This window comes from Pinus tabuliformis, chromosome 8 (genome assembly GCF_031772625.1).
Source record: "Pinus tabuliformis cultivar Carrire ecotype Pingquan chromosome 8, CPIR1, whole genome shotgun sequence".
Classification (NCBI taxonomy): Eukaryota; Viridiplantae; Streptophyta; class Pinopsida; order Pinales; family Pinaceae; genus Pinus; species Pinus tabuliformis.
The window spans coordinates 545,302,094-545,324,665 of NC_142294.1; the positions used below are offsets into that span (position 1 = coordinate 545,302,094).

The window sequence follows — 22,572 nt, forward strand, 5'->3', positions numbered from 1 at the left end:
TGACAGTGCCAAGAGACCAGGGCAAGCAGAGAGCGACAGGCAACAGCGAGTTCAGGCCACGCAGAGATAGCACAAAGGCCAAAGGGACTGCGTCATCCACGCAAAGAGTAGTTGGATTTGACGCAGAGGATCCCAAATGCTGCGCAGTGCCTCAAAGGGTTGATGCAGGGCAGCAGGAGGCTGACGCAGAGGCCAGAAGGGCCAGCACAGAGCTTTAGAGTCGCTGGAGAGGGTTTCGTGGGACAGGTTTTCTGAATACCTGTTTCCGAATAGAGAGGTATTGTTGCCGTGTATTTTTCTCTGTCGAGGGAGCCGGTTAGGCACCCGGTTGTACTCAAGGAAATACTGCATAATAATAAACCCACAAAATAGTTGCACCGACTTTCCCACATTAGGTTTTTCCGGGGACATTTTTCCAAAAATAACGGTGTCACTTATGTGTTTGTTTTCTTTCAGTTGATGATCTGTAGATGTTGTGGTCATATTGTGTTTATTTCGGTATTTAAATGTTTTAAATAACTTGTTCAGAATTTACAAGTAGAAGAAATAAACCAACAGAATACAAATTAATTTTCTAACGGATAGACTTAGAAATTTCAACACTCGGCTCTCTCTAGCACATTCCAAGATGAAGACATTTGGGTAATTGATAGTGGTGCATCAAGGCACATGACTGGCCATTCCAAATGATTGAAGACCTTATCAAAAGGAAAATCCACTTATTCAGTGGAACTTGGAGATAACAAGAGCTATCTCGTAAAAGGTATTGGATTGACCTCTATAAAGCTAGAGGATGGAAGCAACATTCACCTCAACAACATTCTATTTGTTCTAGGTTTGCACAAGAACTTACTTTCCATTTCAAGTTTAGAAGATAAGGGTGATAGAGTAGCTTTCATTGATGGAAAGGTCATTGTATGGAGTAAAGACTCAAGTATAGATCAAGCTAAAGTCATTGGCATTCGAGAAGGAAGACTCTACAGACTGATATCTCCTATGGCCCAAGCCCTAGTTCACATTGAAATTAGCCCATGTGAACTTTGGCATAGAAGATTTGGTCATCTACATTTCAAAATCCTTCCAACTCTAAATTCCGTAGTAAATGGAATTCTTGATCTGAAGGAAGATCATAAAGGAGTTTGTTGTTGAAGAAAGTGTAACTAGGTTCGGTCTTCATAAATGTACTTTTGATATTTGTATTTATTCAAGAAAAGAAATATTATTTTTCTTATATTTATCATGAGTTTCTTGCTCATTGAAGTAGGTCTAACACATGTCAAAGCGTTATAGGTAAGTCAAAGAGTCAAAAGAAAATGTTGAAAACCCTTAAGGGCATGTTACACCATGTATATCAAAAGATATCCCTCCAAGCAAAGTCAAGTCCTCTCCATGCAACGACATCTTCAAAGAAGCAAAAACGATGAAGAAAACTCAAGTCGGCCTCAAGTTGGCCTAAAGGAGGGACAGTCCTCTATATATAGAGGTTGTCCACTCCTCCAACGACAAGCCATCACATCTCTGAAATCAGCGAGAAAAAGAGTCAAGAAAAGAGTGAAGGAAAAGCGAGATAAGGAGCCTCTAGTGCAGCGAAGAAGGAGACATAACCAAAGTTGAAGGCACTATTTTTAGGGTGAATTGCAGTCACACGTGCGAGGAAAGGAGGGTTGTCTGCGGTCACTACAGCAGCCACATCACAGTTTCTCATCTCTCATCGTTTGGGCTAGAAACTTAGGCCTACAAGGCCTCCTACTTAAGCGAAGAAGACTCTCTCTCAAGCGAAGAAGAAAAGGATCAAATACACAAGGAAACCTCTCACACGTGCGAGAAACTAGGGCTGCAATACTGTCACATCAAGTCTGCAACCTCACATCAAGAAAAGGCTCGGTTGGTCAAGAGAAGGAAGGTGTCTTCATTGGTAAAGGATCTCACTAAGGATCAAAGGTTGGAGTCTCTTCTAGAGCTAGTATACCAAGGACTATCAACAGTTGAAAGAAGAACGAAGTGCCGGAAGGAGGAGGACGAAGTGCCAGGGAACGAAGTGTCGGAAGAAGGAGGACGAAGTGTCGGGGAAACAAAGTGCAGGAAGGAGGAAGGACTTGACTTGTGCTTGGAGGATATTCTTGTCAAGGGTCTAGGGTTTGGCATTGATCAATAGAAGCTTCAATAAGAGAAATTACAAAAGGGTTTTCCTCTCTAAGAGAGAGAGGTTTTGCCCTGGCAGAGAGCCAACATCTTGTGTTCTTGTTTCTTGTGTTTTGGTAGCAGTTTGATGAAGTAAACACACATGCATTAATAAGAAGAGAAGAAGATTAAGCTAACAAGATAAATTGTAAAAGTGCTTCACAAATTGTTATCAAGTCTAGAAGAATCCTACTATATCTAATTGCCCTAGATTCTTCAACATTTGTAAGGGATGTGCATTGGGTAACAATACCAAGGGACCATTTGGAAGCAATGCTTCACAGTCAAAAGAAATCTTGGATCTCATTCACTCTAATGTATGTGGCCCTATGACTCCTAAATCACTTGGAGGTCATCTATATTATGTCACATTTATAGATGATTATTCAAGAAAAAACAGGGTTTACTTAATGAAAACCAAGGACAAAGTATTTACAAAATTTCAAGAATTCAAAGCTGAAGTGGAGAACCTTACAGAAAGAAGAATCAAGATACTAAGATCAGATAATGGAGGAGAATATACATCCAAAGAGATTATAGCATTTTGTAAGGAGTTTGGGATTAAGAGGGAGCTAATAGTCCCATATAATCCTGAGAAAAATGGAGTTGCAAAACAGAAGAATAGATCCATTGAAGAAAGTGTAAAAGCAATGTTACACGATCAAGATCTACCTAAGTTTTTGTGGGGAGAAGCCACGAAGACAGCTGTCTACATTCAAAATCGAAGTCCCCACAGATCTCTAGACAACAAAACTCCAGAAGAAGTGTTCATTGGAAAGAAGCCATTTGTAGATCATCTCCGGATCTTTGGGTGTCCTATATATATCCATATACCAAAGGACAAAAGAAAGAAGTTGGATCCTTCAGGCATGAAGGGAACATTTGTTGGGTACAACAACTCATCAAAATCTTATAGGATCTACATGAAAGATGGACATCACATAGAAGTTAGTCGTGATGTCATATTTGATGAAAGCATAGCATTCAAGAAATCAAAGGAACTTTCCATAGACTCTGATGATGAAGAACTTCTGGTATTTGAGGAAGAAGTTGACAAGGGGGAAGAAGAATCACACCATGAAGAAGAAGGTCCTAGTGAGCCTATTCAACCTGTGGTCATCCCTGAAACAAGAAAAAGACCTAATTGGTTGAAATCTACACTACTTGATGCAGAAGGTCATGGGGCAGCAAAAGGATCATTTAGAGAAAGCAAGAAACCCAAGAGATATTCTAGGTATGCTGCATACATGACAAAACTAATAGAAGCAGAACCATCCACTTTTGAAGAGGTTGTAAATAATCGGGAAAGGAAAGATGACATGAATGAAGACTATCAATCTATAATGAAGAATGGAGACTGGGAAATCATACCTAGGCCCGAAGACAAATTTGTGGTTACTTCCTAGTGGATCTATAAGATCAAACATGCGGCAGATGGAAGTATAGATAAGTATAAAGAAAGATTTGTGGTAGGGGGCTTCTCTCAACTTGAAGGCATCGACTATGAATAGATAACAACAAGAAATACAACGATTTGATTATTAGTCTCTCTAGCAGCATCAATGGGATGGAACATCCACCAAATGGATGTCAAGACTGCGTTCCCGAATGGCACAATAGATGAAGAAGTCTATACAGAGCAACCATTGGGATTTGAAGTTAAAGATAGGAAGGCATATGTTTACAGATTGAATAAAGCATTATATGGCCTCAAGAAAGCACTAAGGGCATGGTATGCTAGAATGGATGCATACCTGCAAAGAATAGGCTTCACAAAAGGTTTTGTTGATTTGAACCTTTATATTAAGGTTGTAGATGGAGAACCTGTAATCATTCTTCTGTATGTAGATGATCTTCTATTAACAAGTGTAGACGGTCGAATTGAAGAATGTAAAAAGCAACTAGCAGGAGAATTTGACATGAAGGATCTTGGGCTGATGCATTACTATTTGGGACTAGAAGTCTGGCAAGGACCTGATGAAGTTTATTTGGGTCAAGGAAAGTACATGATCAAGATGTTGAAGAGGTTTGACATGATGGATTGCAAACCTATGACAACTCTGATGATCACAAACTTAGAGAGCAAGGCTACTTCAAAGCGGGAGCTGGAGCAGGAGCGGGAGCGGGAGCAGGAGCAGGAGCAACATTTTCAGAAGCTCTCGATTTGGGAGCGATTCCAGGAACATTTTTTATATAATATATATTTTTTTATATTTTTTATATTTTGAAGCATATATGTCAACAAAAGCATGTAGAATGATGAATTAGATATAAAAAATATAAAAAAAACATAGATTGAACCATATAATAACAATCATCTAAAAGTTATAATCTTCATCAACCACGTCCACAAGTTAGTAACATATAACATACAACATATTGAGTCTCATGATTCATCAATCTTAAAGTTTCAAGCTTTCAAAATTCAATATATAACATTTATCATCATTGATCACCAAAGTTGTACTTGTAAGCTAAGTGTAACCATTACAACAAATAATATCTAACATGAAATGAAACAACTTTCAACTTTCACGAAGCATCATATTCATAATTCATTACTAATGAGTTATAATTGCCAACTTCAAACTTCAAACTTAAATTGTCATATATTGTTGACAAAAAATATCATAATAAATATGAAAAAGTCAATAGTTATAAAAACTACTACAAACTAGAGAAGACAAGTAAATCTATTATCTATTGCTAATGCTTGGGCCTCTTGCTGCCACGAGAAATGTCTAATTTTTTAGTCTTGTTGGAAAATCAAGATCTTTGTCATTAATATCACCCTCTAAACACTAATATCCAGAGGTATCTTTGTCACTACCTCTGGATTTGTATAGGGATCCTTGTCATTAATATCACCCTCTAAGCATTAACATAAGATAGAAAAAGCATAGCATGTCAAGTCAAGATTTTGTTTGAGTGATGTGCACATTTTTAAAAGGGTCATGATAGAGGAGTTCGACAACCAATGTCACTAACATCAAGGTACATAGAGGGATTGGTACTCTTGATTAAATACGAGTTCCATACCCTAATACATGACAAAATCCAATGGAAACATTGTAATCCCCCCAATCCTAAAATCCTAAAAAACTGATAAGTCTGCTGGATTTTGAATGAGATCTAAATTTCTACTTTCTCCATATGAAATCCAATGAGGTCAGAACCACTCTCAAACATCCTGAGTCATTTCATGGTAATGTTAAAAATTTAAGTAAAAAGATGAAAATGAAGATTAAATAGAATGTCACTTTTACTTTAAGTATTTAACATTACCATCAATTGCATATCAATACTAGGGCCATAGGCTTGATCATTAGGCTGCCCCACTCAAAACTTATTTGTTTCTTTGAAAAAAAAATGCATTTGGAATATCACAGCAAAAAAAAAAAATTGCAAAAAAGACTAAACACTCCCAAAAAACCAGGGAGCGTTTTTTTGTTGGGAGAGCGCTCCCGACCCACTACCACCCGGAACGCAAATTGGGAGCGGGATCGTGAGGGGCGGCCGCTCCCCCACAACCTTGTTAAAGAGACTATGGAGTTCGAAATCAAGCCTTGTGGATCCTTCAAAGTATAGACAACTTATTAGCTCATTGATGTACTTGGTGAATACTCGACCAAACATATGCTTTGCAGTAAATGTTCTCAGTCAATTCCAAGTGGAGCCAAAGCATGATCACTGGGTAGCGGCAAAATATATTCTGAGATATCTACGAGGAACCATCCACTATTGTCTAAATTATGATAGAAGGAATGATGTCCAACTGATTGGATATACAAATTTTGACTGGGGAGGTAGTGAGCAAGATGGAAGAAACACTACAGGAGGATGTCTCAGTATGGGATCCTCAATGGTCTCATGGATGAGCAGAAAGCAAAACACAGTTGCTTTGAGTAGTGCTTAGGATGAATATGTTGCAACCTGTGATGTAAGTGTTGGAAAATGTAACTATGTTCGAGCTTCAATAATGTACTTGAGTCATCATGTAATGTACTTGTCAAAAAAATAAAGAAAAGAATAATTATTATTAGTATTGTGACTTATTAAAGCATGGATTTCATACTTGGGTCACCATGTTTTAGGTCAAAGTCTGCATTGAGGACTTCTAGGATTTATTCTGAGTCTATAGAATTATTGTACATTTAAAGAGACCCTTCTTGGGCTTTTGAATCATGCAAAAAGGTTTAGTATTGAGTCAAATATGAATTATGGTACCTCCACACCATGTCGGCCTAAGGGAAGATCAAGTCGGACTAAGACCCTATTCAACCCAACAAGAAGCCTATAAAAGGAAGGACACTGAATTCATTTGGAGCATCACTTCTCATCAAGTTCGAATTCTCTTTACTAGGCAGAAGTACAAAAATCTCTTGTTGTTGGGCAGAAGTGTGATGTTCTCTTCTTGCTGGGAAAGCTTGTTGTCGAGAAGCCAAAGTGAATGTGAGTTTGGGTGAGTCTAAGGAGACAAGGAAAATCGAAATTTTGGTGGTGGTCTCTCTCTATTTCATGCTCTGGATTGGGAGATCGAAGTCTTCCAAGTTGGAATGCTGTAGGAAGCTATTAGTTGCTGCATAGTCAAAGTTGTTGGGAAGAGGTCAAACTTCTGGAGGCTAACTTGGTGTGGAGGGAAGGTTTGATCTTGGTCCAAGGTGAAGAGTCTCAAAGAATACTATTGAAAGGAAGAATTACTTTGACTGGGTTTTCCCCTCGAGGGGCATTTTGCCCTGGGATGTGCTTACATATTGTCACTTGTGTCCATTGTTTTATGTGTTGTTGCTTTTGGTAATTGCTTGATGAACTAAAGAAAGAAGATGTAAAGAATCGTAATAATAAGAAACATCACAAGTAATTATCAAGATCAAGAAAATCTTTACTACATTTCTAATTTTCCAACATGGTATTGGAGTTTTGGTGAAGAAAGAGGAAAAAGGAAGATCCATTCATAGGCACTATCTCAGGGAAAGAGTATTATATTCAAGGAAGATGTCTAACTCAATCAAGCTTAGGGTGAAAACAAACATGAAACAGCATCCAATTTCAGATCCTGGAAGAAGAGGATTGACCTAATCCTCGAGAAAAGCAAGGTACTGGATTTAGTAAGAGGAAATGTAAAGAAACCTACAGAAGATGCCAGTGATGCCGACTAAGCGAAATTCAGGGATTTAGAATTGGTGGCTAGGACTCTAATGGTAGAAGGGATAAAAGACAATCTTGTTCCATTCATAGCTAACATCGATCATGCTCAGGAGATGTATGAAGCCTTGTCGAAGTTGTTCACTATTAAGAACATTGGTCAAGTAGAAAGTTTGAAGAATGAGCAGTTACTAATTAAGGAGAACTCACCTAATTCATGATGCCCTAGATTTCTCAACAAGAAGAAGGCAGAACAACTTCATCAGAGACCAGTCTGAGGCTAGACATCCAGCAGTCTGCGCAAAGCAGTGCAGAGGCTGACACAGAGGGTCAGAGAGCCAAATTTCTGAAGGTGATTCGTGCTGGGAGTTTGCCTGTGGGGTAAGGAAAATTCCTCACTAGATTTTTTACAGTGTTTTTCTATGTAGGATTCCCAAATTTCAACATCTAGTGGTACTCAGAATTTCTCACTGTTGTATAATAATAAAACCCTCAACTACTGCATCGGTTTCCCCAAGTTGGGTTTTTTCTGGGACTTTTGTCCAAAAATAATTGTGTTATTTTTATGTGTCTGTGTGCTAGCATTTCTTAGTTTCCAGCACATTATTTTTCTGCAGTATTTTATTTGTGAAGGTTGCAATGTATTTATTTTGATATTTGTCGTAGCAGATAAATTGTTAATTAATTAACAATTGGGAGAAATAATATCAGTTGCTGCAATAGGATTCCGATATTGGAATTTTCACATCAACATACCATGCAACTTAGGTCACTAGCATGAGAGGCTTAAAGAAACATTTTTCCATATTATCTCTCTTAATCTAAGTCATCTGACACGAGGATTCGGGATTCATAGGATTCAGGATTCGTGGTGTCGGATTCAGACACGTTGACCCCCCGGAACAAGACACGTAGGATTCGTTATATATTATTTTATTAAAAATATATATATATATTAAAAATTAGATATTTCTTACACAAATTTTAATTAATGATACAAATTTATTGATTTCAAATATAGATCTTCATCTATAGCTATTAGCATGCATAGTACATACAAAATTCAAATACATGTCAATCTATTATCTATTTCTTATGCTTGGCCCTCTTGCCACCACGAGAAATGTCTAATTTTTTAGTCTCGACTCTTGTTGGAAAATCAGGATCTTTGTCATTAATATCACCCTCTAAGCATTAATATCCAGAGGTATCTTTGTCATTACCTTTGTATCTGTATAGGGATCTTTGACATTAATATCACCCTTTAAGCATTAACATAAGATAGAACAAGCATAACATGTCAAGTCAAGATTTTGTTTGAGTGATGCGTACATTTTAAGGATGGTCATGATACAGGAGTTCAACAACCAATGTCACTAACATCAAGGTACATAGAGGGATTGGTGCTCTTGATTAAATACGAGTTCCATACCCTAATACATGACAAAATTCAATGGAAACATTGCAATCCCCCAATCCTAAAATCCTGAAAAACTGATAAGTCTGCTGGATTTTGAATGAAATCTAAAATTCTACTTTCTCCATATGAAATCCAATGAGGTCAGAACCACTCTCAAACATCCTGAGTCATTTCATGGTAATGTTAAAAATTTACGTAAAAAGATGACATCTTTTACTTTAAGAATTTAACATTATCATGAATAGCATATCAATACTAGGGCCTAGACTTGATCATTAAGCTGCCAAAACGCTTGCCAAATGAAAATATGCGTCGCTGTAATGACCAAATGCGGCCTTTTCATACCCGTGCAGGTCACTTTTGCCGCCTAACGAGTCCTGGAAAACAGGACACACTGCCAAAATCGTGACACGCAGTCGGATTCGACGTGTCATGGTTTTTGGACACAAATCTCGAGAGAATCGTGTCGGACACGATGGATTCGACATTCGTGGGGCCTATAGGACGAATCCGGTTATCTACCTCTTAATGTTGTTTTCATTCTGACAGAAGTTCATTAAGGGAATGTGAGATCTAAAATTGCAAAAAACATAGCAGTTAACCACAGATGTAAAGGAAAGACATTTGAATTTTGGATGGTCCCACAGCAAGAATATTGTTTCCACGGTCAAAAAATTGGATTCGTAATCATAGTGCCAACTATACCATTATAATGATTGCTGAATGCGTTAGCAGTAAAGATGTTGTCAGTTTACCATCTGCACTTTCCTTTAAAATTGCAGAGAATCTCCTGTGTAGGATGAATGTTTCAACTTTAAATCAGATATCAAAGCTCTATTGAAAGAGAAGATAAAACTACACCTGCGTGTAACATCCTTGGCACCATTTCCAGCAAATGCAAGTACATAACGTAAAGGCCTTTTGCACGCTGCCACAGCTGCTTCTACTTTATGCTCACCATCAATAACACCATTTGCAGCATCAACATGCACCCATCTTCCTGTTAATGTTTCTCCTTCACAATAGACCTCTGCCCAGTAGAGATAAGGGACCAGCTTCCTCGACCATACTGCAGTGTTTCTCTGCCGAGCACCCAATCTGGAATTTTTAGTATCATGTCTCCTCACGCTTGTAGATGTAGGCATGTCTATCCGAGTTGTGTCATGTCTTTCCTTGCAAGCAATATTGTTTTCATTATTAACATTGCTCTGAGCTTCTACTGCTGTAGCTGATAGAGCCATTGCTAACTCTAACTCAAATTCAAGGTCACCCTTTCTTTTAATAGTTCCTTTCTCTTGGCCTTCACTATAGGTTACCTCTGAATTTCCATATCCTGTCCCTGTATGTTTTGATGCTGCATCTGCAGATTCAACCTCAGTGTAGGATGTTTCCAATGATTTTTCCCGTGGAAGGCAGTTCCCACTGTCACCACCTCTTGTACTCCCAAACCCTCTACCTCCATGGCTTTCAGTCCCTCCGTAATCTTCAGTTACTATGTCTCGTGGAGATAGCTGAGAAGGACACCTAGCAAGAATTTGGCCAAGACTCGCTGTTGTTGTTTTAGTGGTGTTCATATGAGGAATGCTCCATCCACTTTCAGTATCTGTATCAGAATTCCAATTTGCAGAAGCATCCAAAGATTCAGTGTCTGGCTTGAGAGGGGCCACATCAAGTATTGAAACATACCTGCCAGTCAAGCATATAGGTGAGTCTTAAACAAAAGCATATGAAACTCTAGTCTCTTAAAGCATCAGTAAAACCCAGCCAAGAGAATGAATTGAAACAGCTATTACAGCAGATAGATATGAGACTGCAAAACCATTATTTGAAAAATGAAAAATAAACGGTAATTAATCGCTCGAAGATGCAAAATCAAGATTTCTCTCTTAACTGTAGCAACATATGTTTCCTTTTACTCCAATGATATTCTTTACTTGATTGGACTGACCAAAATATTGGTAGTCACTTCAAGGTATGATAAAACACCAAGACAACTGACACGATAAAGAGCCCCAGTTAAGAGATTTGGATTTTGCATCTTAGAACTCCTTTCAGGGTATTTTCAATGATGTAATAGCCTAGATTGATATTACAACCTTAATTTTTACAGCCCCCAAGCTGCCATTTCTAGATCATGCTCAAGACTCAAACATGTCAATCAATAACATTAAACATAATAAGGAATGACTTGAGACACCCAATTAGTGTAACACCCAGATATGATGAATGAGTTGAAACATCCACTATAGCAAACTAGTAAAGAGGACACAAACCCACTTCTTAAAAAGTACACACAAAGCAAGCTCCAAAGATGCGAAGTACTTAATTCGTTTTTAACTGTAACAAGGTATTCTTCCTTTAAACTAAGGATAGCCATGGTTGATTAGGCTAATTGGACATTAAGTTTAACTAGAAAATACTACACATACACAAGACAATTCATATTGATATTCCCCAAGGGGTAACTACCCTATAGGTACCCTCACAAGGGTGTATCGTTGCTGATTTCATGAGCCCTCCTGCTCAGACTCCCAAGGCTCAGGCAGATCTCTCAGTTTCACCTTCAGACATATCATTGTGCTAGCTCAAATGTGGTATATCAGATGCTCCACCCTCACCTCTCAGATTGATAGATACACGCATGGATTGTACAGTTTATTTCAGCATGTTCTATTTTGATATACCATTCATTGGTGTTCTTACTTGGATGTGCTTCTGTAACTTTTGGATTAAGCCATGAAAGTGGTAAAGCTCTAAATTGAGATCGGATAACTCTTCATGATGTTACAGATTTATCGTACCATAGGGGGCAGGTTGTCCTTTTAAGTATTGTCATTTCTCGGGTCAGTTTGTACTGCTGGGAAACTAGTTATGGTAGTATCTTTCACAACCCAACCATAATTAACACCTTCTGCTTTCCCCCTTCACTCCATCCCATCCATAAAACACTATCCCGTTTCATGTTTGACTTATCAAAGATCACCAAAAGGGTCTAAATGAAGAAAAGCCTAAGTCACTAAAGCCACAAAGGCTAAGAGGTGGAGAACCGTAAGGTTAAAAGCCATTAAAATGTAAAGCTTGAGTGAATGCCACTTTGTTATAAGGCCATTGCCCCTAGTCCCATGGTTGTCTATGAATATCTAAAGAAAAAAGGGACTTGATCAATGAAATCAACACTGAAAGAAAAAGGAAAAAGGGGTAGTAAGAAACAGTGTGAAGGAAAGGCAACTGAAGGCTAAGCTCCCTCTTTAAAGGCTTCTATACATAAAATTCCTAGCTCTTGAAAGCTAGATGATCAAAATTATAAGACTCATACATCATTATGTGACTTTGTGGATCAGCACATGAAGTCTTCCCATTCCCCTTTCATTATTTTCCATCACATCGCCTATTTTTTACTCAGTGAGTTGAGAAATACACTTTGTCCTAGGACTTCACACATTTATAAAGGTTAATTATTGATCCCCCATGATAAACTAGCCGAATTTCAAAACTAACCTTTATTATGCTGTGTTGGAAGAAATATAAGGGTATACCACCTAATGGCATGTCAAAAAGTTGGACCCACCACTACAAGAGGGCACCACGCATTGGAATCCACATACCATGCTGCAAGATCCATGACATTGCATTGGGATCAATTATGCTACATTGGGATCTGTGTGCCTACATTTCGCTCAACCAATCAACATCGTGATCCATTTCATTGTTCTTAAGAACCATGCACTTCATCAAGATATTTGTCACCACATTGGGATTTGTGACAATGCATCTAGTAATGACAGGGATGTTGAAGTTCTTGGTAGCTTTGAAAGGTCTTCTATATAAGCTTGGTTTCTTAGCATGTAGAAGATGGTTGTATACCACCTAATGGCATGTCAAAAAGTTGGACCCACCACTACAAGAGGGCACCACACATTGGAATCCACATACCATGCTGCAAGATCCATGACATTGCATTGGGATCAATTATGCTGCATTGGGATCAATTATGCTACATTGGGATCTGTGTGCCTACATTTCGCTCAACCAATCAACATCGTGATCCATTTCATTGTTCTTAAGAACCATGCACTTCATCAAGATATTTGTCACCACATTGGGATTTGTGACAATGCATCTAGTAATGACAGGGATGTTGAAGTTCTTGGTAGCTTTGAAAGGTCTTCTATATAAGCTTGGTTTCTTAGCATGTAGAAGATGGTTGTATGCCTCTTTAGGTGCTTGCTTGGTGGAGTAAGTGATTTATGACTTCTTTCATAAGTCTAATTTAGGAAAATTTCAATAATTAAAATCAATTATTTATTGTGGACTATTAAGCCAAAGTACTAAGGATAAATAATTTAATTATTTGAGTGATTTAGATATGATCTCTATCATCAATCTCAAATGAGGTGAGATCTAATCTCGGCCATCAATCACCTACGAGATTAGGGTTAGGAATTTGGCTTAATGAAGTTATAAAAGAAGCCTTATGGATAGGTGAAAACACAACACAACTATACAACATTGAGAGAGCAATTTTCTCAAGGGGAGGAAGTAATTTTCTCTAGAGCAAGAGGCTCAGCTAGACTAAAGAGAAGGAAGGAACAATGCAGGGAAATTACGAGACTAGTTCCAAGAGGTCCGGTTTAGGGAATGGAGAGGTTGAGTTGTTGAAGCACAAAGGAGGCCAATTTGTGGAGAGGTGAATTTATCAAGTGGGCCATGTTACCCAACAAAATGGGTAACCCTATAGAGAAAAAAATTATCCTACATTTGATAGCCAGTCAATCGATAGCCCCTGACATTCACTTCTCGATGATGATATGCCATATGCCTCCACCATATGCATCAACCATGCACCTCTCACTGTTGAAAAATGTGTACCTAGGTTCGGTCTTCATAAATATGAAATGTAATTTTGATTCTTGTATATTTTAAAATGAAAGATTATTATTGTTATTTTTGAGCATGGGATTCATGCTCAAGGTCTTTTATTTTAGAGGTCAAGCACCCATTGAGTGCTTAAAGGTTTTTCCTAGGTCAAGAAGTCAAAAGGATCATTGTCATAAGTTGAAGACCCCATCGGGCACAATGGCACATTGTAACTTGTAAAAAGAATTATTTTTGTATTTAAAAGTGTCAAAATACCCTTCAAGGCCAAGTCAGTCTAACAGCTAAGAAGTCGGCCTATTTTGAGGAGCCACGTCCACCTTAGAAGCCTATATAAAGGAGAAAACTCAATCTCCTTTGGTCTCACTCACTTCTCATCATCCAAATGAAGGAGAAGCCCAAGAAGGCGAGCGAAGAAGCAGGACGAAGAAAGATAGTTTATGGGCTAATTCTCTCTCACATGTGTGAAGAAGGAAGGCTAGGATTTGTTGCTTCAAGGTAGAAATTTTGTTATTGCTACAAGAGGACCAAATCTACTGGAAGAAAGGTCTAATATGTCACCTACTAACCCTAGACAAGGAAGCAAGTCAAGTGAAGTTGTTGGGAGGCCTTGGTTAAATTTTTCTCACACATGTGGATGCAATAGCAGTTACAGGGGACCGAAAATTTCAGACCTGCAGTAGAGGCTGAAATTCGTTAGTTGGGGGTCGAAGTTGTGTTGTTGGAAGATATTTGATAGGGTTTGACTTGGACAAAAGAAACACATCATCAGGAATGGTCAGACTTGGTCTTGCAAGGGTATTGTGTGAATATTCCTAAACTCGAATCACTACTGCAGCAACTGATGATATTTCTCCTATTTGTAAATTCCTTTAAACAAATTACTTGCAGTTTACTACGGAAAATATCAAAATAAATACATTGTAGTCGTCACTTAATTAAATATAATGCAGAAACAAGAAAACGAGAAAGAAGGAAAACATAACACAATGACACCGTTATTTTTGGACAAATGTCCTCAGAAAAACCTAATGCGGGAAAATCGGTGCAACAGATCTGAGGGTTTTATTATTAAGCAGAAGTTATTTCTGAATACAAATTCCAAATGCCTTGCTGGCAATCCAGTACAGAGAATATCACTCAACAGAAGAAATTAGTGAGATTACCTCACTCTACACTGCAAGTCTCGGCTAATCTGGCAGCTGAACCAACGAGTCCCCGACTACCTCTGCGCTGCCCCTACGCAGTCACTACGTGGGCCTGCGTCACTGCCTTTGAGGCACTACGTCACCTCTCTGCTGGATCGATTTTCTCTCAGAAGCTTTGACTTTAGCCCTCTCGGCTCAGAACATCAAACCCCCAGCAAAATTTCGGACTCTTGCTTGGAAGGCACCGCGCTGCTCTGCATGAGCCCTTCCTAGCTCTGCGTCAACCCTTCCTAGCTCTGCCTCACCCTCACTGAGCATTGTGTTGCCTCCTCTGTGTCTTTCTCTGCATCTCTGCTACGTATTCTTGGCTCCGGAGCAAATCCTCCAGCCAAAACTATCTTTGCCCCTCTCTGCGTGATCACCACGAAATCACTACGCTGCTCTAGCCTTAGCAATTTGATCTGACTGATAAACTCTCTGTGTGTCTTCCAAATGACCCTCAAGCCTCCTTAAATAATCTTCTCATTGACATTAAACGGCCCAGATTAGAAGCTAATCAATGGCTAAGATCATTTCTGTTTGATCCTCGTTTTCTTCTAGAAGTTACACTCACAGTTAGATTAATACACATTAATTATTTTAATTTCCTAAGTTTAGACTTAGGGTCTCATTAAAAATAACTAATTATTTTAATAAAACTGTCTCCGGGTGGTATTTCCCAAAACGCTTTCTGGGTTCTTTGGAATACATATGCCCAAGCCTGCCTACAAAATTTGAGGCTTAGAGCACATCTAATGCTACCAGAAATCAACACTCTCTCTTAGCAAGGAATGTGCTCTAGCACATCACCCTAACTTCATAACATCACCCCCTGTGTTGTTGATGTCTAACATGTTGTCCACCAACTACTGCGCTACTACTGCAATTGTATTGTTGTTGACCCGGCCACTATCAACACTGCATTCGTACTATAGCTCCCTCTCAAGTGCTACATTTGTGTTGCTGCTAGCATTGCCACTGCTAATACTTCATCTACACTACAACTGGAAAATATCCCAAAATTTGAATAAGTGTTCAACATAGATGCATCTCCATGTTGAAGATCTGACTGTTGCTAGTCCCACACTATCCCTCTGAAGCCACTACGCTGTTGTTGCTACTGCACTGTGCCTCCCTACAATGCTACAACTCTGCACTACGTTGTTCAGACTTGGCGTTCTAGCCACTGCATCTGCCGCTCCAACACTCCTCTGCACCAACTGACACTGGTCCATCCTGCTACTTCTTATATGGGTTCCCGTAGCAAGGAATTGATCCGAGTGGTGGGCTACTCAAGGATCCTACCCATCTACAGCTCTTTCGAACTATAGCTCTAAATCAGCCCACCTCCCTCCTAGAGGTATCTCAGCTGTCATGGAAAACTCCTCCTCGATCTTCGCAGGGCCAGCCTTCGGATCGTGCTTCTCATTTGTGTCCCGCCTAGCAAGACATTATGTTGCATAGTGACCCATCTCACCACACCTGAAGCATTTGATCTTCGAGACGTCCTTCTTCCGCCTTCGATGCTCCTGCTGCCCCTTGGATGCAAGGGTTGCATTCTCTTCCTCCTCCTTGGGCTTTCGACCCACTATTGTTCCTTCTGTCAATCTTACACTTGACTAGATCTCTCCTCAGCTCTTCCTGCTTGAGAGTTGCCCACATACTATCCCAATCTAGCAAAGCTGTCCTACCTAGGATGCTCTGTACAAAGACTTGCCACTCTTCTGAGACTGAATTTAGGGCCAATCTCACCATCTCAGAACCTTAAGGTGTAGACCCGACAACTGTTAACTCGTCCCGAGTCTCCGAAAACTTTGTGAGGAACAAATCAATGCACTCCCCCTTCTGCATCTGTGCAGATCTCAGTTTCCACTCTAAGTACATCTTCCGCTGCTTGGAAGATCCTTGATACAGGGTTGCCAAGCCATCCCACATCTCCTTAGCAATCCCTTTGCTAGCGATGTGACATACCATGTGATCATTTACTCCATCTAAGATCATCAACTTGGCCTTCACCATTTCTCCCCTGTACTTCTTTAGCGGTTCTGGATCTGCAGGCTCAGCCACCACGCTGTCGACATAGGCCTTGAGAAAATGCTCATCTAGAAGGCACGACATTCTTGCCTTCCAAATCACATTCTTGTCCTAATCTCTCAACCCACTGGTTGCCATCTCTGCTGTTGATTTTGGGTAGCATCGGATGTGCTCTAGCTCCGAAATTTTGTGGAGGGGCTAGAATACATGAGATCTCCAGAACCTAGAAATCGTTTGGAGAAATTCCACCCGGATGATGAGTTATTAAAATAATTAATATTTTTAATCGGTTCCTAACTCTAAACTTAGGAAACTAAAAATATTAATGGGTATTAATAAGAATATGGGTGAGAAACTTTTAAGTGATGAGGATCAAGTCTAATTTAATCTTAGTCATTGATTAGGGACTTAATCTTGGTCGTTGATTCATCAACAGGAAAAGTATAAGAGGAGGCTTGAGGGTAGTTGGAGACACACCAAGAGAGATTAGTCAGTTCGATTTTCTGGGGCAAGGTTTGCTGAGGAAATCGAGTTATTGATTGGAGTTGCAGCGAGGGGAAGTTCAGCAAGGGATTTTCATCCAAGGCTGAAGAATACATAGCAGAGAGGCAGCGCAGTGCCGAGAGAGACAGCGCAGGCCCTAGAAGGGTTGACGCAGAGGCCGAAGAGCTGACACAGAGGATGCAGAGGGCTGACGCAGGTGACGCAGAAGCCGTAGACTGGGCCTCAGAGGCAATGTTGGGGAGACTTTGTGGAGCAGACTCGGAGCAGATCAACAGAATCGAATTTTTGAGCAAGGGAGGCTCACTGTTGGGGTGATACAGCTCCTTGAGTGACGCAGTTCCAGAGCAGTGCTTGGAGCATCTTTCGTTGTCCAGCACAGGGAACAGTCAGAGTCGTTGTGGGGTTGATCATCCATTTGCTAATTTGTCAGAATATCTGTCTCCGAATAGAGGTACTACTGCCGAGGAAATTCTCTGTTGGGTTAGAATTTCTAGCACCCTAGTTGTATTCACAAAATTTGCTTAATAATACAAACCCTCTATATGTTGCACCGGTTTTCCCAAATTGGGTTTTTAGGGAGACGATTGTCCAAAAATAACGGTGTCCCTTGTGTTATTGTCTCAGTTTATTTCAGTTCATGCTCTGTATATTTGTGTAGGCTGCAATAGCTTTTACATCGATGTTTATGAAATTAAATAACTTGTTAATGCAAAGAACAAGTAGGAGATTGTAAACTAGTAATTGCAATAGGGGTTTCTGATGTATTAGATTCAGGAATTTTCACATGGTATCAGAGGGATTCCACATACAGCGTAAATCAGTTGCTCCTCAAGCAGTCCTCTCTACCACTAAATGAGAAACTCTCTCTCTGGCCCTCTGGAACACTTTCCCAACCTCTGGAACTGAAACTCAGCTTCTCCAACGAAATCGAACTACCTCTAGAGGCTTTTGTGCAAACCCTGCGTCAGCCTCACTATGGCTATTTTTGCCTCTCTGCAATGCACTCTCCAGATCTGGAAAATATTCCTCTAGCCTCAGTGTCCCTGCCCCTCTGTCTCTGCTTCTTTCTGAAGCTTGAACTCTTCTGACAACTACTGGCTCTCTGGAAAATCGAACTCCTCAAGTGTTTTCTCCATCTACCCATCAGCTTCTTCTTATAATCCTCTGTTGGAGTACCAACGACCAAGATTAAATCTTAATCAAGTGCTAAGATCATATCAGAGTTGATCCATGTGAGTTTCTAAAGAAGTCTCGGCTTATCTCAATTAATACTGATTAATTAACCATATTCCCTAAGTTTAAACTTAGTTAATATTTAAAAATCAGCCAATAATCTAATTGAGACACTTCTAGGTGGAATTTCCAGAAATGATTTCTAGGGTTTTGGAGATCTCATGTGTTTTATCCTATCCACAAAGTTTCGAGACTAGAACACCTTTAATGCTACAAAAACTAACATTGAGAACCTGGTTCTCTACTTCATTGGTAGCCCCGGGACGAAAACCCTCAGGTGATTTAGTGAGATTGGTCGAGTACCCCATCTCCCCTTGGTGAATTCATCCAAAATTCACAGGAGAGCTTAGCAGTGCATTTCATGTCAGTTTGGAGGGCCTGTGCAATGCAGCAAATTATCTTGGAGGTCAGTTTCTAGTTTCAACTATTCTCAGTTTATCTGCATGTGTTTCATATAATAATAAAGTTGAGATTGTTTCCAGTTTAATGTGTACTTGTTTATCGCATGTTGATCGTTTATTTTACATGGCAATGTTATGTTAAATTTATGATGATTTGGCTGTAAAGATTTTGTTTAATAGGCAATTCAAGGAAATACCTGTAATTTCCCATTCGGGATACTACATTTCCTCTTGTGGGCTCCCAAGGTCTAGCTGGGGTGCCACAAAGTGGTCTCCATAGGTCTCTAGCTGCCAAAAGTGGCCTCCTCTCCTCCAACATAAGGGTTTCCTCTAGTGCAACAAGCCCTCCCTAATATCTCAGTGTAAGATCATCCTCATATGGGCTCTGAATAAGTTTTTTCCCATCGAGCTGTGTCAAGGGCAGCCTGGGGGCATGCTGGGTCTAATTGTGTCATCATGAAGAATCCTCAAATTTGGGTCAAGTCAACCAAAGTCTTGGGTGTTGGAGGTAATCTGGGACATGTGCCATCCAATGATGTTGCTAAGAAACTCAAAAGTCTCAACACTTCACCTGTTTAAGCCAATGTACTTCTCTGAAGGGCTTGGGTACCTATGGAGTAGGTGCCCAAGACTTGGGCTATTGAACCGTCTGACAAGAAGAACATGGATTCCAATGAAAGCAACCAGTTGTCAGGGACCAAGATCAATAATGCATCTAAGTGAACCAAACTTGAATGTTAAGGGCAATTTAATACTTCAAACAAGGATCCCCTTCAAAAATCAGGACCCTGATCTCGCAATGGTGTTTTCTCCCTAGGTAGGGGTGGCTAAAGGTCAACCCTATTAGGTGCTTCTAAACCCTAAGGGGAAGTAACATTTCCCTAGTCCACCCTTCAATTGATAGGTTTTAGTGAATAATAATGATGGCAATGGTAAGTGCCATGGTCAAATGGACATTCCAATGGCGGTGTCTACATCTTGAGCATATAGATGTGAGGAAAGAGCATTCGTTGAATGCATGCGTTACTAGCTCGACCTTTGTTTTTCAACCCTTATTGTGCACCCTTTACTTCTTGATTTTTCTTTATATTACTACTAATAGCTCAAAGGTTAGGGCTTGCTTTGTATGATGTAGCAGCCATATTACCCCTTTAACATGAGACAATTTATTCACTCATCGAGGTTGGGGCATGCAAGGGTTTCTTCTTTTCATAGTTGCACGAAGCGCCCCCCCCCCCGATTCCAAGCCCCGAAGCGCGTCCCGTACGGAAGCGCCTAGGAAGCTTGGCCGGAAGCGGCGCTTCCGAATTCGGAAGCGCCGCTTCGGCATTTTTAGACGCTTCCTGGAAATTTGGAAGCGTTGTACGGAAGCGCCGAAGCGCGCTTCGTACGGCGCTTCGGGCTTCGGAAGCGTGGCGCTTCGGAGGAGGAAGCGTACGCTTCCATACGCTTCTAGAAAAGCGTTTAGAAAATCGTTTTTTTTTCATTTTTTTTTAAATTTTAGGTGAGTTTGCTTGTTGGGGGTGGGTCCACCTTGGGTTAGGGTGACGAATGAAGGCAAAAAAAATATATAAATATAGCAGATGCTCCCTCATGGTAATGTTAAATTCTTAAAGTAAAAGTGACATTCTCCTTTATTTTTCATTTTCATCATTTTACTTAAATTTTTAACATTACCATGAAATGACTCAGGATGTTTGAGAGTGGTTCCAGCCTCATTGGACTTCATATGGAGAAAATAGAATTTCATATTCTATTCAAAATTCAGCAGACTTAACAGTTTTCAAGAATTCAGGATCAATGGGATTGTGGCATTTCATTAGATTATATCAAGTATGAAGGTATGCGATTAGCATTTAATCAAGAGCACCAAGCCCTATATGTACCCTAGTGTTGGTGGTGTTAATTGTTGAACTCCTTTGTCACGTGGCACGCCCTTAGCAAAAAATCACCTTTCAATCAAGTCAAAATCATCGATCAAGCATGTTAAGCTTTTTCTACCATATTTTAAGTCTTGAATTAGGTAGTTTGATCAAAATTGGGCAATGTTGACTAATATCCCTAGACAATCGAGGTAGAGGCAAAGGCTAGACAAGAGGAGAAGAATCTAGATTCTAGATGGTTGATGCATCTAAATGGTTGATGCTCGAATAATTAATCATTAATGTACAATGGATGTTATATCTATCTTGATTTATGCAAAAATATGCATGTTTTCATGTCTTCTACAATTAATTTGGTATTTGGGATGTTTGTTTTGAGTATAAATGCAAAAAAATATAAATATATATATAGCAGACGCTTCTGCAGACGCTTCGCTTCCTAGATTTTTGGAAAATGACGCTTCAGCGTCCCCGCTTCCAAAAAACGCTTCCGCTTCGCTTCCGCTTCGTGCAACATTGCTTCTTTTAATGTAATGGAGCAAGATGTGCTTAGGAACCACGTGATGGCCATATGAGTGAGGTAGAGCTCATGCTAGGTTTTTTCCCACGTGCTACTCTTTATGTCCCTGACCATCTTTTGCATTTTGATTTTTCTTTATTTCATTATGTTGTGGCCATGATATGCTATTTCTATTTCTTTTAGCTACATCAACCTACCAGGGCTAAGTTTTTGAGCCCTACTAAAGGTATGTGAACATATGAGTGCCAAATCCCCAAGAACAAATGGCAAGTTGAATCCAAAGAATGGAGGTGAAATATGGGTTTGTAATTTAACATGGAAAGTCTTAATTATGACATATGGGAAGATGGAACCGTCTTATCGCAATCAGGGCTTCCCAAGTAGTACCCCTCCTATACCCAAAGGACCTTAAGGGAGGTCCCACTAGACTGGGTTCAAAGATTACCCCCCCAAAATATTGTGAGAGAACAAAATCACAGTCAAAGTCTGCCAATCTTCCAGATCGCCCAATAATCCATACTAAATGCCCAAAAACAAACAAGTACAAGCACCCGATTGGAAAATGATCAAAGTAACTTTTGAATGGTAGCTCGCCTTTTGTCCAAGTACTAGTGTCGAATGGGTGAGAAACACATGGCTGATGCAAGTGGTGGAGATACATGGCATATCATCAGCTAATGGTGGCTGGCAAGTGTTGTTCGTTATCTAGCTGACCAATTGGCTATCAAATGCAAGAGAAAACTTTTCTTCTGTGGGGATACCCATTTTGGTGTGTAATAGTGCCCTTACCCAATAGGAAGAGACTTCAAAGTAAAAATAGATTATGATAGTTTGACGTACTTGGAACATCGATTATCTTTATAAGAGAAATAAAAATGGTTTACAAAGACATTAGGTTATGACTTTGAAATTATTTACAAAAGAGGGAAACATAATATGGTGGCAAATGCACTTTCAAGAAATGAAGAAGAAATAGAGAGTTTATTATGTGTTATTTCCATTGCATTGCTATAAACATAATAATAATAGATTAATTAGTCAATGAAAAGTCAAACTATACATACCCCTTCACCTCATGACCAGTCAATGATATAAGCAAACCATCACAAGGCTCATTGTAACATCAACATTCTTATTCATTTTTACCAATCAATATATTTTATATATCCACATAAATATCTACCTTCAA

The 22,572-nt window shown here is 39.6% G+C and overlaps 1 protein-coding gene across 4 annotated transcripts in view; it reads right to left on the reverse strand.

Annotated features, from left to right (window-relative positions):
* The window catches only part of RAD4 (DNA repair protein Rad4 family), a 332,705-nt gene that overhangs the window by 105,103 nt on the left and 205,030 nt on the right, over positions 1 to 22,572 (reverse strand). For all 4 annotated transcript variants that reach the window (XM_089372433.1, XM_089372434.1, XM_089372432.1 and 1 more), the window contains one exon: positions 9,608 to 10,432. In XM_089372433.1, coding sequence (XP_089228559.1) covers positions 9,608 to 10,432 — 825 coding nt within the window. The remainder of the gene's footprint in view (positions 1 to 9,607; positions 10,433 to 22,572) is intronic.